At 38.6% G+C, this 12,949-nt stretch overlaps 1 protein-coding gene across 2 annotated transcripts in view; it reads left to right on the top strand.

Moving 5' to 3' along the window:
• LOC142469048 (dual oxidase 1-like) overlaps positions 1–12,585 on the top strand; it is a 125,569-nt gene extending 112,984 nt beyond the window's left edge. For both annotated transcript variants that reach the window (XM_075575900.1, XM_075575901.1), the window contains 4 exons: positions 1,775–1,933; positions 3,684–3,839; positions 9,154–9,282; positions 11,966–12,585. In XM_075575900.1, coding sequence (XP_075432015.1) covers positions 1,775–1,933; positions 3,684–3,839; positions 9,154–9,282; positions 11,966–12,088 — 567 coding nt within the window. In that variant the 3' untranslated portion in view covers positions 12,089–12,585. The remainder of the gene's footprint in view (positions 1–1,774; positions 1,934–3,683; positions 3,840–9,153; positions 9,283–11,965) is intronic.
• The last annotated feature ends 364 nt before the right edge of the window (positions 12,586–12,949 follow it).

The raw sequence follows: 12,949 nt of genomic DNA, 5'->3' as shown, positions 1-12,949 counted from the left end.
TCCCCACTGTGGGAGTTGTAGACCCCTGCATCCAGAGGGGTGGGAGCAGGAAAGCCAGGACTGTTGTCAAAATTTAAATCTGTTATACCATATATTTTTATTGTGTGTGTGTGTGTCCGTCCATCCATCCCCGTGTGTGTCTGTTAGCAATAAAGTTTTTGATTTTTTTTTTTAGATGTTCTAATTCGGGAGCCACGCTCAGACCGCGTTATAAGCGGATCCGCGTTGTAGCAGATCACGCTTTAACGGGGTTGAGCTGTATTACTAACCATAAAATAGGACTAGTCTCCTTATGCTAAGTAACTTGAGAGCAATAAATATATACATGTATGAAAAGCATAAACCGGATAATCACTCATGATACATCCCCAATATATATATATATATATATATATATATATATATATATATATATATATATATATATATATATATATATATATATATATATATATATATATATATATATCATTAAATAATTAAACAAATAATCCTAAATTAGGCATCAAGTTCATAATGAAAAAAAAATTGAAATGTAAAATCAGGTATAGTAATTAACAGTGGATCTCTAAATAACATAGGTCATTATTTTCTCAGCATCTTCCTACATTTAATGTGCGTTTTGCATCACATGGCTTAGTCAGAAGAAGCTTCTAGTAGCCAAGTTCTCACCTCCCTAACTCATGGGGATTTCATGGTGGTCTGGTTGGTGAGCAATAATTGTTTGCATACACACAGAGATACTTGTTGTATGCCGTACATTAAGCGTAGAAAGCTTAAATCAGCAAAAGGATCTACTAACAATTAAAAAATAAAGTTCTACTTTCTTTTTATCATTGCAAAGTGCTTTGCATCTGTTTTTAGTTTAACCCTCCCTGCTCGGCTCCTAGGGAGTTTACATTGGATAGTCTCTGTAAGATCGGTACTGGGACCCGTGCTTTTTAACTTGTTTATTAATGACCTTGAGGTTGGCATAGAGAGCAAAGTCTCCATCTTTGCTGATGACACTAAATTGTGTACAGTAGTAGAATGTAATTTCTCTCCAGAAGGACTTGGATAGAATGGAAACGTGGGCAGGTAAATGGCAGATGAGGTTTAATACAGATAAATGTCAGGTTATGCATTTGGGAAACAAGAATAAACAGGCAACTTACAAGTTATATGGGGATAAATAAGGAGAATCCGTGATGGAGAAAGATAGTGCCCATAGCCACGCAGTAGCTTCAAAAGCAAACAAAGAAAGTTCAGTCCGCGCTCTTGCTTCCTAGTGTTGCAGAAATGAATTATTCTCCCTTCTCTTGCTGCTCCTATGGCTTGAATTGTATCCCCTCACTCCAAAAAACGAACTCCGGTGCTTGTTCACAAGCAACAAAGGAAAGGGTTCTTTACAGTAAGGGCAGTTAAAATGTGGAATTCATTACCCATGGAGACTGAAGGCAGATATAATAAATATCTCCAAAAACAGATTGGACATCTTTTTTAGAAAGGAAAGGTATCCAGGGATATACCAAATAAGTAAACATGGTAAGAATGTTGATCCAGGGAGTAAGCTGATTGCGCATATTTGGAGTAATTATATATCTCACTGGGCTTTTTTGTTTGCCTTCCTCTGGATCAATATACTTCAAGTACAAGAATAGGATAAAGTATCTGTCGTCTAAATTTAGCATAGGTTGAACTTGATGGACATATGTCTTTTTTCAACCTCATCTACTATGTAACTATGTAATGTACATGCCAATTTGTAATACTATACAAAATAATGTCTTTTTAGATATACCTGGATGGACCTTTTGGAGAAGGGCACCAAGAATGGAACAAATATGAAGTGTCTGTTCTGGTTGGAGGAGGAATAGGGGTTACTCCCTTTGCGTCTATTCTTAAAGATTTGGTTTTCAAATCATCTGTCAACTCGAAGATACTGTGCAAAAAGGTGAGGACATTATATTGATACACAAACATGAAACTGGGGAAATTGTTTAATTACAATGTCAGAGTTGAGCAAATGGATCCCCTCTCTGGGTGTTTACAAAAAAAATGAGGATGAGGAACCAGAAAGGTTAAAGTTATAGGGTACAGAAAAGGGTGTAGGAGAAAGACTGAGAAGGGGTTGGTACAGTACACTCATGGGTACATTCAGTAAGTTGCATTATTATTAATTAACTTCCATTAAAATATATAGCCATTATCATTTATTAACTGTAACACTTTAGTGAAGAGATATAAAAACGAGGGACATGTGGAACATAAGAGGATAAAATTATGTTAAAGAATGTTACATATTTGGGACACAGAAAGAGAATGAGCAGAGAAAGAGAATGAATTAATTGGAATTTTAATTAAGATTTTTAATAAGTTCTAGCTTCTGGTAATTCGGCTGTTCTTAGTAATATTTATATATTTTTTAATCAATGAGTCACTTTGCCTATATTTCCTATACTTTAATACTTGAAGAAATAAAGACTTAAGGTACTGTGTGCATGATTTGTCTATGTACATGCGTCTATGGAATGCATATGTGTATCTTTGAATTTGAATTTAAGAAGAGGGTGGGGGGCTGTCTTCACATGAACGAAAGGCTAAAAAATCAGATCGGACCTTGACTACAGGTATCTGCAATGGGCGTTTTTTTTTGCTTACAGGATCCTGTGTGCATGCTTTGTCTATGCAGTAGATAGTGTAGGCAAGTTGTGCCAATATTGTGGCCAAATCACTAAGTCAGCACTCAGTACATGTAAATATTACAAGAGAAACAGCCTACTGCTGTTACAATATTTTGCAGTTACAATGTTTTTATTTCAGTGAAACTCCCTTACTATAAAAGTATAATAATGGACCTTAGAAGCAGGGAGTGGAGGAGAGAGTGTAGTCAAGTATAAAATTGTTTTTATAATTTTTTTTATACATTGTTTCTAAAAAAATTTTTTTGAATTAGACACGTGTGAGAAGGGGCATGGCTATCGCACCATGTTACCAACGGGAACACACCATGGGTTGAAATAACGTTGGCTACATACTGTACTGTATGTATATACAATATATAGCTACTCGCATTTTTGAGTCTCAGAAGTAAATATTAGATATATTACAGCAATATGTTGCAGGCATTTACGTACATTTTTTTGCATATATAAGAAATGTAAAAAAAAAAAAAAAGAAGAAATTCAAGCGCATCTATCACTTATAAATTGATGATGAATAAATGTGAAAAGTAAATGAATTTATATGTGCAACAAAGTGCAGAAAGGAATCCGTAAAAATACAATCCTTGGGAGTAGTGAAGCTCCGTAGAAAGAAGACGCTTTTCCAATCGTCTTGGCAAATACAGAGAAAAACAGTATCTACAGCGCAAAGTGTCCCAGGGAATATGTGGAATAGAAAACAGAAATATGTGGTGTAACACTGTTTGGAAAGAATTCAGCTGGTTAAAGTACGGGTGTGGAATATCTCAGTGTTGAGGGAGATAATCAGGCATTTGGATTGTAAAAACAACTTTAAGCGGACTCTGTCTCCAATATGTAATCCAGAGTATAGGAAGAACTACCAGATATATCAAAATGAAAAAAGCAAATAGTACAATATTGCTTTATAAAAAGAATAAGCTTTTAAAAAAAAAAGTTAACCATTCACAAACGGAGGTTACTGTACTGGGCTGAAATGAAAAGTCTGAATTGCTTTTGTAGGTGTATTTTATATGGGTGACACGCACTCAGCGCCAGTTCGAGTGGGTGGCTGACATCATTCGAGAGGTAGAGGAGAACGATAAGAGTGATTTGGTGTCCGTCCACATCTACATTACTCAGCTTGCTGAAAAGTTTGATCTCCGCACGACTATGCTGGTAAGAAATGAATGCAAAAAATAAAAATGCACATTACAAAAGTTTCTAGTCCCTTTTAAAGAGATGAGCTACAGTATACAGTGACTTCGGAAATCACTGCAACTTTTAAATCACTTTCTAATTACTGTACGATCCTTTAAAGGTAAAGATGGGCACTTTCTTTGGTATCAAAAAAATGTTTTGTGTTTGGTATTGAATTTGTAAAATATGTATATTAGATGAGTGTAGGGGGAGGGGAAATCAGGTGACATGGAAGGTACAGAGGTTCCAAGCCAGGCAGTCTTCGGCACCGGGGCAAGCTGTGTGAAATGCAACCGTGGCTGCCAGAGGATTAACGGTGTGGGGGCTGGGGGTCCAATCCGGAAGCATGGACCCCCCACAGCACTGTTGTGGCAGACACTGCCTCCTGAGTCGTGGCCTTGTTATTTTTTAGCCATGGTTCTGGAGTCAATGAGACGTGCTACATCTGTAGAGAAGGCGAGTTACCTGGTTGGAGAGAGTATCATGGTTTCAAATGACCTATTCTTCGCAAAGAATGATCTGAATAGTCAGATTCAGGAATAATGGTCTTTAATCTACTTGGTGCTAGAATGTTGTTGACACTCTTAGCTTTGCGAAAAATGACACTAGGTTTGGCAGGAATATGTCCATTCAGTATTGGATCACAAGCCAAAAAGTTCCAGTGTTTCTCTTGTACAGTATGCCCCTAATCCCAGATCCAGACTGGTTGAATTTAGTAATAAAGGAAGACGAGAAATCACTGGATTGGTTCTTATTGGATGATCTAATCGAAGAGTTTGAAGTTCTATCTTTATATTTAGACAGAAGAACTGTTCTGTCAAGGGATTTAGCTTTTAAAATGACTCTTCTACCAGGGCTTTATTATAATTTTTAGCAGAAAGGCCGAGGGACTTAAACACACAGTCAGAGCATAATTGGCCAGTAATGCCCTGTTCTGAGGGGACTATTACTATTATAGGCTAAATTTTGTTTTGTTTTTTTCTTAGATAGCCACGTTGTACAGTCATATTGATTTAATCAACATGCTATTCTACATTTTCTTATACATTTACTGTACTTGTTTATTAAAATATTAAAATGAAATTGTAAATACACTAAAGCATAAATATATATATATATACACACACACACACACACACACACACACACACACACACACACACACACACACACACACACACACACACACACACACACACACACACACACACACACACTACAGCCCCTCTATACACACAAACACACAATGCAGCCCCCCACTTTACACAAACACAATGTAGCCTCTCTCTGTACATACACACAAACATACACGCAAAAAACACACACAACATACATCGCCACACACACGCAGGAGACACACACGCACACAAAACACACACAGCAGACACACATTTATAAGAAGATTTCCACTTACTGTAAACCCAGAGATCGAGTCAATGATGTGCAGGGTGTCCCTAACATGAGAAATATATACGCACACAAAAGAAGTCATCAATCTCCCAAATGCCTTAATTTGCTGAAGTTTCCAAGCTTCAACCGCAGGCAGAAATAGGTATAACAAGTACGGCTGAGTTTATTACTGTAAGTACAGGACATGATAAACGGGTGTTAAAAAGGTACATTTGGAGGGTATAGTGTCATGCAGTCAGACATCATTTATTAAATAAATTCTTTGATACTCTACTCAAACCACCCTCAGCTGCCTCTCCTTCCTCCATCTCCGCTCAGGACTTTGCTGACTATTTTAAGGAAAAGGTGGAATCCATACGGCAGAAGATCCCCTCTGTTTCTTGCTCCCATCCTACACCTCTTCCTAACTCTCCTCCTGCCTTCCTTGACTCTTTTTCCACTGTCTCAGAGGAGGATGTGTCGCTGTTGATAGCCTCTTCTCCCTCTACCACTTGCTCTCTTGACCCCATTACCTCCCATCTCCTTAAACCTCTTGCTCCTACTATAATCCCTACGCTCACACACATTTTTAACTCCTCCCTCTGCTCTGGAACCTTTCCATCCTCCTTCAAACATGCAACAGTCATACCATTACTGAAAAACAGCAAGCTTGACCCTACCTGTCTTTCTAACTATCGACCTGTCTCCCACCTGCCTTTTGCCTCTAAACTCATTGAACGTCTTGTGTTCTCTCGCTTGCTCCATTTTCTCAACACCTATTCTCTCCTAGACCCTCTACAATCTGTCTTCCACACTGCTCACTCCACGGAAACAGCCCTCACTAAAATAACTAACGACCTCTATGCTGCCAAAGACAGAGGTCATTACACTCTGCTCATATTACTCGACCTCTCTGCAGCATTTGACACTGTGGACCACCCTCTTCTCCTTCACATTCTCCATACTCTTGGTATTCGGAACAAAGCTCTATCCTGGATCTCATCCTACCTCTCCCATCGTACTTTCAGTGTCTCTTCTGCTAACAGCTCCTCCTCTATTGATCTCTCTGTGGGGGTACCCCAGGGCTCTGTCCTGGGACCTCTTCTCTTTTCTCTGTACACACTCTCTCTAGGTGACCTAATAACATCTTTTGGGTTTAAATATCACCTCTATGCTGACGACACACAAATGTACTTTTCAACACCCGACCTTACACCTGCTGTACAAACCAAAGTTTCTGAATGCCTCTCTGCTATATCATCCTGGATGGCCCTCCGCCACCTTAAACTCTACATGGCTAAAACAGAGCTCCTCATACTTCCTCCCAAACCTGGCCTTACTACCTCCTTCCACATTACTGTTGGAACTACAATCATTCACCCAGTAGCCCAAGCATGCTGCCTATGGGTCACACTCGACTCCTCTCTCACATTTGCCCCAGACATTCAAAACATATCTAAAACCTGTCGCTTTTTCCTCTGCAATATAACAAAGATACGCCCATTCCTCTGTTGCTCGACTGCTAAAACTCTGACTCAGGCCCTCATTCTCTCCCGTCTTGATTACTGTAACCTCCTGCTGTCCGGCCTTCCTGCCTCTCGCCTGTCTCCTCTACAATCTATCCTAAATGCTGCTGCCAGAATCACTCTACTCTTTCCTAGATCTGTCTCAGCATCTCCCCTCATGAAATCCCTCTCCTGGCTTCCGATCAAATCTCGCATCTCACACTCCATTCTTCTCCTCACTTTTAAAGCTTTACCCTGTTCTGCCCTTCCTTACATCTCAGCCCTAATTTCTCGTTATGCACCATCCAGACTCTTGCGTTCTTCTGAAGGATGTCTTCTTTCTACCCCCTTTGTATCTAAAGCCCTCTCCCACCTTAAACCTTTTTCACTGGCTGCCCCACACCTCTGGAATGCCCTTCCCCTCAGTACCCGACTAGCACCCTCTCTATCCACCTTTAAGACCCACCTTAAGACACACTTGCTTAAAGAAGCATATGAATAGCACTGTGGATATTCTGAACACACGATACATAAAGCTTGGCCCCCTGCAGACGCACTTACCAGAACTCCCTCCTACTGTCTCTGTACGTTCTCCCTACCTACCAATTAGACTGTAAGCTCCTCGGGGCAGGGACTTCTCTTCCTTAATGTTACTTTTATGTCTAAAGCACTTATTCCCATGATCTGTTATTTATATTATCTGTTATTTATTTGATTACCACGTGTATTACTGCTGTGAAGCGCTATGTACATTAATGGCGCAATATAAAGACATACAATACAAATCAGAAGCTACGATACTGAGTTATAATAAGTGGTACAGTGCAGTGAGGTTTACTAAATCTTTCCCTATGTCACTTTCATTCTCACTGTTGTATGTCCTATAAACATAAGCCCTCTTACATTGAAGATGTTATAACTTATTTTCTAAATGGTCAATTATCTTGGGACTTGAACCTCTTTATTCAAACACACTCCTTCGTGCAAATGCGTACTGTACTGCACATGTTTCTGTGCTACAGTACAAGTGTTGTCTTTGCAGATCAGCTCAAGCACTGCAGTGACTTCACTACTTATCCAAAGACTTTCTATTATTCCATTGTTGGTTATTTATCGCTCTCTTCTTTCACACACGCTTAATTTTTCCTGCCTGAGTAATATCCCCAAAATGGGGAAATTCCCAACTCCAAACGGGGCATCTGCTTTCACCACAACGTTTTGGAAAAACTTGAAAACTGAATAAATAAACACTTATTTTCAAGTAAACTAACTTTTGACAAAAATGATTGGCCCTTAATTGACATCATGTATATCCTTTATGAACTGTGTCATGGAACAAGAACCACATTTCTGTTTCACCGCCCCCCCCCCTTCCTTTGCAGCTTCTGCTTGTCATGTTCTCATTCCAGCTGCATGTATTTTGCTCTGTACACTCACAGTGCCTGTGTGTTAGACACAGTGTTGTGATCCCTGTCTCTGCATTATGTCAGTGAGTTGCTACAGCAACCTCAGCTTTTCTGTGAGAATGGGCTAGTCTGCCTTCTCCCCCTCTGCCTTGCCTACAGATGGTCTGTCCCCAGGCTATCTTGCTACCCAGAATACACTGGCACTTTCTTTTCCACCTTCACCACTGGCTGAGTGAGTACCCTCCTGTAATTTGCTCTACTGGCAAGGACTTATCCTTTTTCACCTTTCCCCACTATCAAGCGCACGCACCATAGAGACATTCTCTCCCAACACCATCATCCACAAGTGCCTTTGTTAATCCATGCCTTTTCTCAATAAAGTGAAGAAAGACAAATAACTTGTTGTGCTTGTAGAAGGAACAAGTTGAACCTATCTGGGCTAATCATCCTACACATGACCCTGGCCTCCAGAATAAACTGTGACAATAACCTGTACGATATGAATATGTAGTACAGTTTTGGGCACGTTGATCCAGGGAGAAATCTGATTACCAATATTTTGAGTCAGGAAGATATTTATTTTTGCCTTTATGAGACATAATTGGATGATGTTTTAGTGGGGGTTTTGTTTGCCTTCCTCTGGATAAATATACTGTAAATCAAAATATAGGATAGGTATCTGTTGTGTAAATTTAGCATTGGTTGAACTTGATGGACATATATCTTTTATCAACCTCATCGTCTATGTAACTATGTGACTATGATATAGTTTCGGTGAACCTACAGTATAGTTGGAGAGATTTTACCTGACTGCTTAGCTGCTGCAGACGAGAATACTGTCAATTGTTCAGATTCACTGAAAGACCGTTTTGGCGATAGTGAAGAAAGTAGCAGTTTATTCCCAAGTAAACTAACTTTTAAAGCATGTACTGGATCTAAACTGACTTCATAAATATAATTTTTTGATAACCCATGCTGTATTTCCTATTTCAGTACATCTGTGAACGTCACTTCCAGAAAGTCCTGAATCGCAGCCTGTTCACTGGTTTACGCTCTATCACACATTTTGGAAGACCACAGTTTGAGCAATTTTTCCTTTCACTGCAGGAAGTTCATCCTGAGGTGAGTGTTTACTAATATCGATAACTTTCCCGGCTGATACATCCAGTTATATTGTAGCCACTGTAGATAAATTAAACTACATCATTTATTTTTCATCAAACCTATTTAATGCAGACAATTTAGAACAAACTATTTTTGCTCACTCTGGAATGAACTAAAGTAAACAAACCAAAAATGAGTACTTTAACAGTATTCAATTTGTTCAGTGGTAAAGTACAGGCGTACCCCGCATTAACGTACGCAATGGGTCCAGAGCATGGATGTAAAGCGAAAATGCCCTTAAAGTGAAGCACTGCCTTTTTTCACTTCGGTAGAGGTAGGAAGCCGGTATTGCTTGCGCAAGCTGCCGTTTTCCAATTGGGCGAGGGGAATCAGCGCGTCACACAACTACGGCGGTCTGTAGGGCTGAATAAGTGTCCGTACTTGCGAAGCGAGCGTACGGATACATGGGGATGGTGCTATTGTAAATATGTCCGTACTCGCGAGTCCGTAAAGTGAAGGTCTGTATAGCGGGGTATGTCTGTATAGCCTATTTCTGATGGCTCAATTCATTTTAGAGCACATAATATAGGTGTCGGCACAGATAATGGCTCGTATTCACTAAGCAGTCTTCTGCCATAAGGCTCTTTGTGGGGCATTCAAGCAAATGGACTCTACGGTATACCTTTCTCACTTTCTGCCCCTCACCTCTGGAATGCCCTTCCCCTCAATACCCGACTAGCACCCTCTCTATCCACCTTTAAGACTCACCTTAAGACTCATCTGCTTAAAGAAGCATATGAATAGCACTGAATAATCCTGGACACATGATACATAAAGCTTGGCCCCCTGCAGACGCACTTACCAGAACTCCCTCCTACTGTCTCTGTACGTTCTCCCTACCTACCAATTAGATTGTAAGCTCCTCGGAGCAGAGACTCCTCTTCCTTAATGTTACTTTTATGTCTGAAGCACTTATTCCCATGACCTGTAATTTATATTATTTGTTATTTATATGATATGTATTACTACTGTGAAGCGCTATGTACATTTATGGCGCTATATAAATAAAGACATACAATACAATACAGTATATTCCAACGCCAGAAGGTTTCTGATGGCAGAGGACTGCTTGGAAAAAAGGGCCAATGGGCAGTATTTACAACACCATAAGAAAAACACCCATGCTTGAAGACTTCTTATGGTCCTTTTCATGGCCATAAAGAGTCATATATTTACTAAGCCAATGTACTTGATTGGACACCTTCAAAGCTTGAAGACACCTTAAATTCCATTCACATGAAAGGGCCATAAAGGGCATTATTTATAAGCCATGCTAAAGGTATCTTATGGAGTAGCATGGCTCTGTAAATGTGGCCCAATATCAGATGAAGGTTCTTTTGTGATCTTGAAAATCCACGTTCATCTGTTCCATGGTGTTTGAGAAATGGTGTCACGTTCTGCAAGTAATCCAGTTTTTATTGTAACACATCGTTTTCAGTTCTGCAATAGCCAAACAAAAGTAGTAAAGCTACTATACATACATACATACATAACAAAATTGTGCAGATATCATTTCAGCTGAAATATATTTCTTTGGATACACAGATTTGCAGACTGGTATACAGTGCATATACTTTTTTTTTAATTAACTGTTTTAAAGAATATAAATATGAAAGAACTTCATAAAAAAGCATCCGTCACAATGTGAAAGTTTGCATTGCTTGTGAATCATATTTCTTTATATGGGTAGTATGGCTTTTTCTCTCCAAACCTTATAAAGCTCAATGAAAAATCTTTAAAAAAAACTTCAAGCTACGAAAATATGAGCAATTGCATTGGCAGGTTCCAACTGTTAGATATAATTTCAGAGACCGGTTAGTGCCGACTGCATTTCATATTGTGTCAGCTGGCCCCCGCTGCAGTGGAACTATTCTAAGATTATTTGATGACTTTCATAAGTGGAGAGTTCTATAAATAACGAGTAGACTTTACCACAAAATGTTTAGAGAATTCTGAAGTTCTATAGTAGCCTACTGTACTGTATGTAAAGACAAATGGTTGTGTTGGTGGCCTACCATGGAAAATCGTAATTATAGTCATACTCCATGATATAAATGGGAACGGGAAGAAAGGTTATAATTGTCATTCTTATCACTGTAATTCTACTTCTTTTTCTTTTATGTTGTAGAATACTGTATGTGCTTATGGTTTCTAAGTATATTTATAATGATTGTGATATATTTTATGGGACTAATATTAGAGTTCTACATATAGTAGATAACATTATAAAATACAGATTCTCAGCGCTTTTCAAAACGTCTGCTTTGAGTGACATTTTTACACACTATCATTTAATCCATGAAGAATTGTACTGAACCCCTAAAAGGTATCACAACCTACAACAAATCGACATTTCCCCAGGACCAATTTGACTACTAAAACTGAGATTGTAAGCTCTTCGGAGCCGGGACTCCTATTCCTAAATGTTACTTTTATGTCTGAAGCACTTCTTCCCTTTATGTGTTGTTTGTATTTGTTATTTATATGATTGTCACGTGTGTATTACTGCTATAATCGCTATGTTCATTAATGGCGCTATATAAATAAAGACATACATACAGTACATACAGGTACAGTTTATAAAATGGAGAATTGTTTACTGGATGCCAGTATAATTGATAACCCTATTTCTTTCTTTAAGGTTCATAAAATTGGAGTTTTCAGCTGTGGACCACCTGGAATGACCAAAAACGTGGAGAAGGCTTGTCAGCTACTCAACAAACGGGACCAGGCCCATTTTAGCCATCACTTTGAGAATTTCTAGACACAACTATGAACTCTTGTAGACGTTGTAAAACTGCTTTTTTTATGGATACAAACAATAATGAGTTAGGGACTAAATTCTAACACAGTAGATAATGTTGAAAAAGACATACAACTTTGTTGTATAATGCTAAACTATGTGACAAATCTGAATGTATGCAGATCCAGGGGGGGAAACAGTGCATTTACTAGGTATGCTTCACAAGGCAAAATAATAAAATTATTTCCATAAATCAGGTCTATATTGGGGTCAATATTCTGCATGTTTTAACCTGATTAGCATATCCTTTAATACCTTTTATCACCAAGACGATATTTAATATCTTCTTTGGTGTACCCACTTTATCTACCATCACGACTTTAAAGGTTCTACATTACTACCTTTACTGTACATTTTTCCCCCTATAAAGTCAAAGACTGCCATCTCCATTTTACAATTCTTGAAAAGCTCTTTGTATTGTATACATATTTTTTAAATAAAAATCATATTCCACAGTTGTCCTTTTTCCAAAGTGAACATTCACTGATTTGGATAGATTTTTTACGAGTCGGACCTTCCATTAACAATTTGAATCTCAAAATGCTTCCTTGCAGAACATATTGTACATATAACAATTCTAAGATATTCAACTTTTATGCAACTTACAGCAAGATCCTTCCTGTCTGAGGTCTCAGAGATTCAACTGGTCTAACTCTGGCACAGTCCCAACAATTACCAGTATAGATTGTTTATTGAAAAGATTACAATCATGCATTGATGCCTTTGCAAAATACATAACTCCCAAAAAGTATAGTTCCAGTGCACAGCAACAGAGAGCCAGGTCATAAAGATAAGATTCTTTATTTAAGCTGCATTAAAAAA

The sequence above is a fragment of the Ascaphus truei genome, chromosome 18, assembly GCF_040206685.1.
Source record: "Ascaphus truei isolate aAscTru1 chromosome 18, aAscTru1.hap1, whole genome shotgun sequence".
Lineage (NCBI taxonomy): Eukaryota > Metazoa > Chordata > Amphibia > Anura > Ascaphidae > Ascaphus > Ascaphus truei.
The sequence above is the reverse complement of the archived record's forward strand: the minus strand, read 5'-3'. Positions and strand labels throughout refer to the sequence as shown.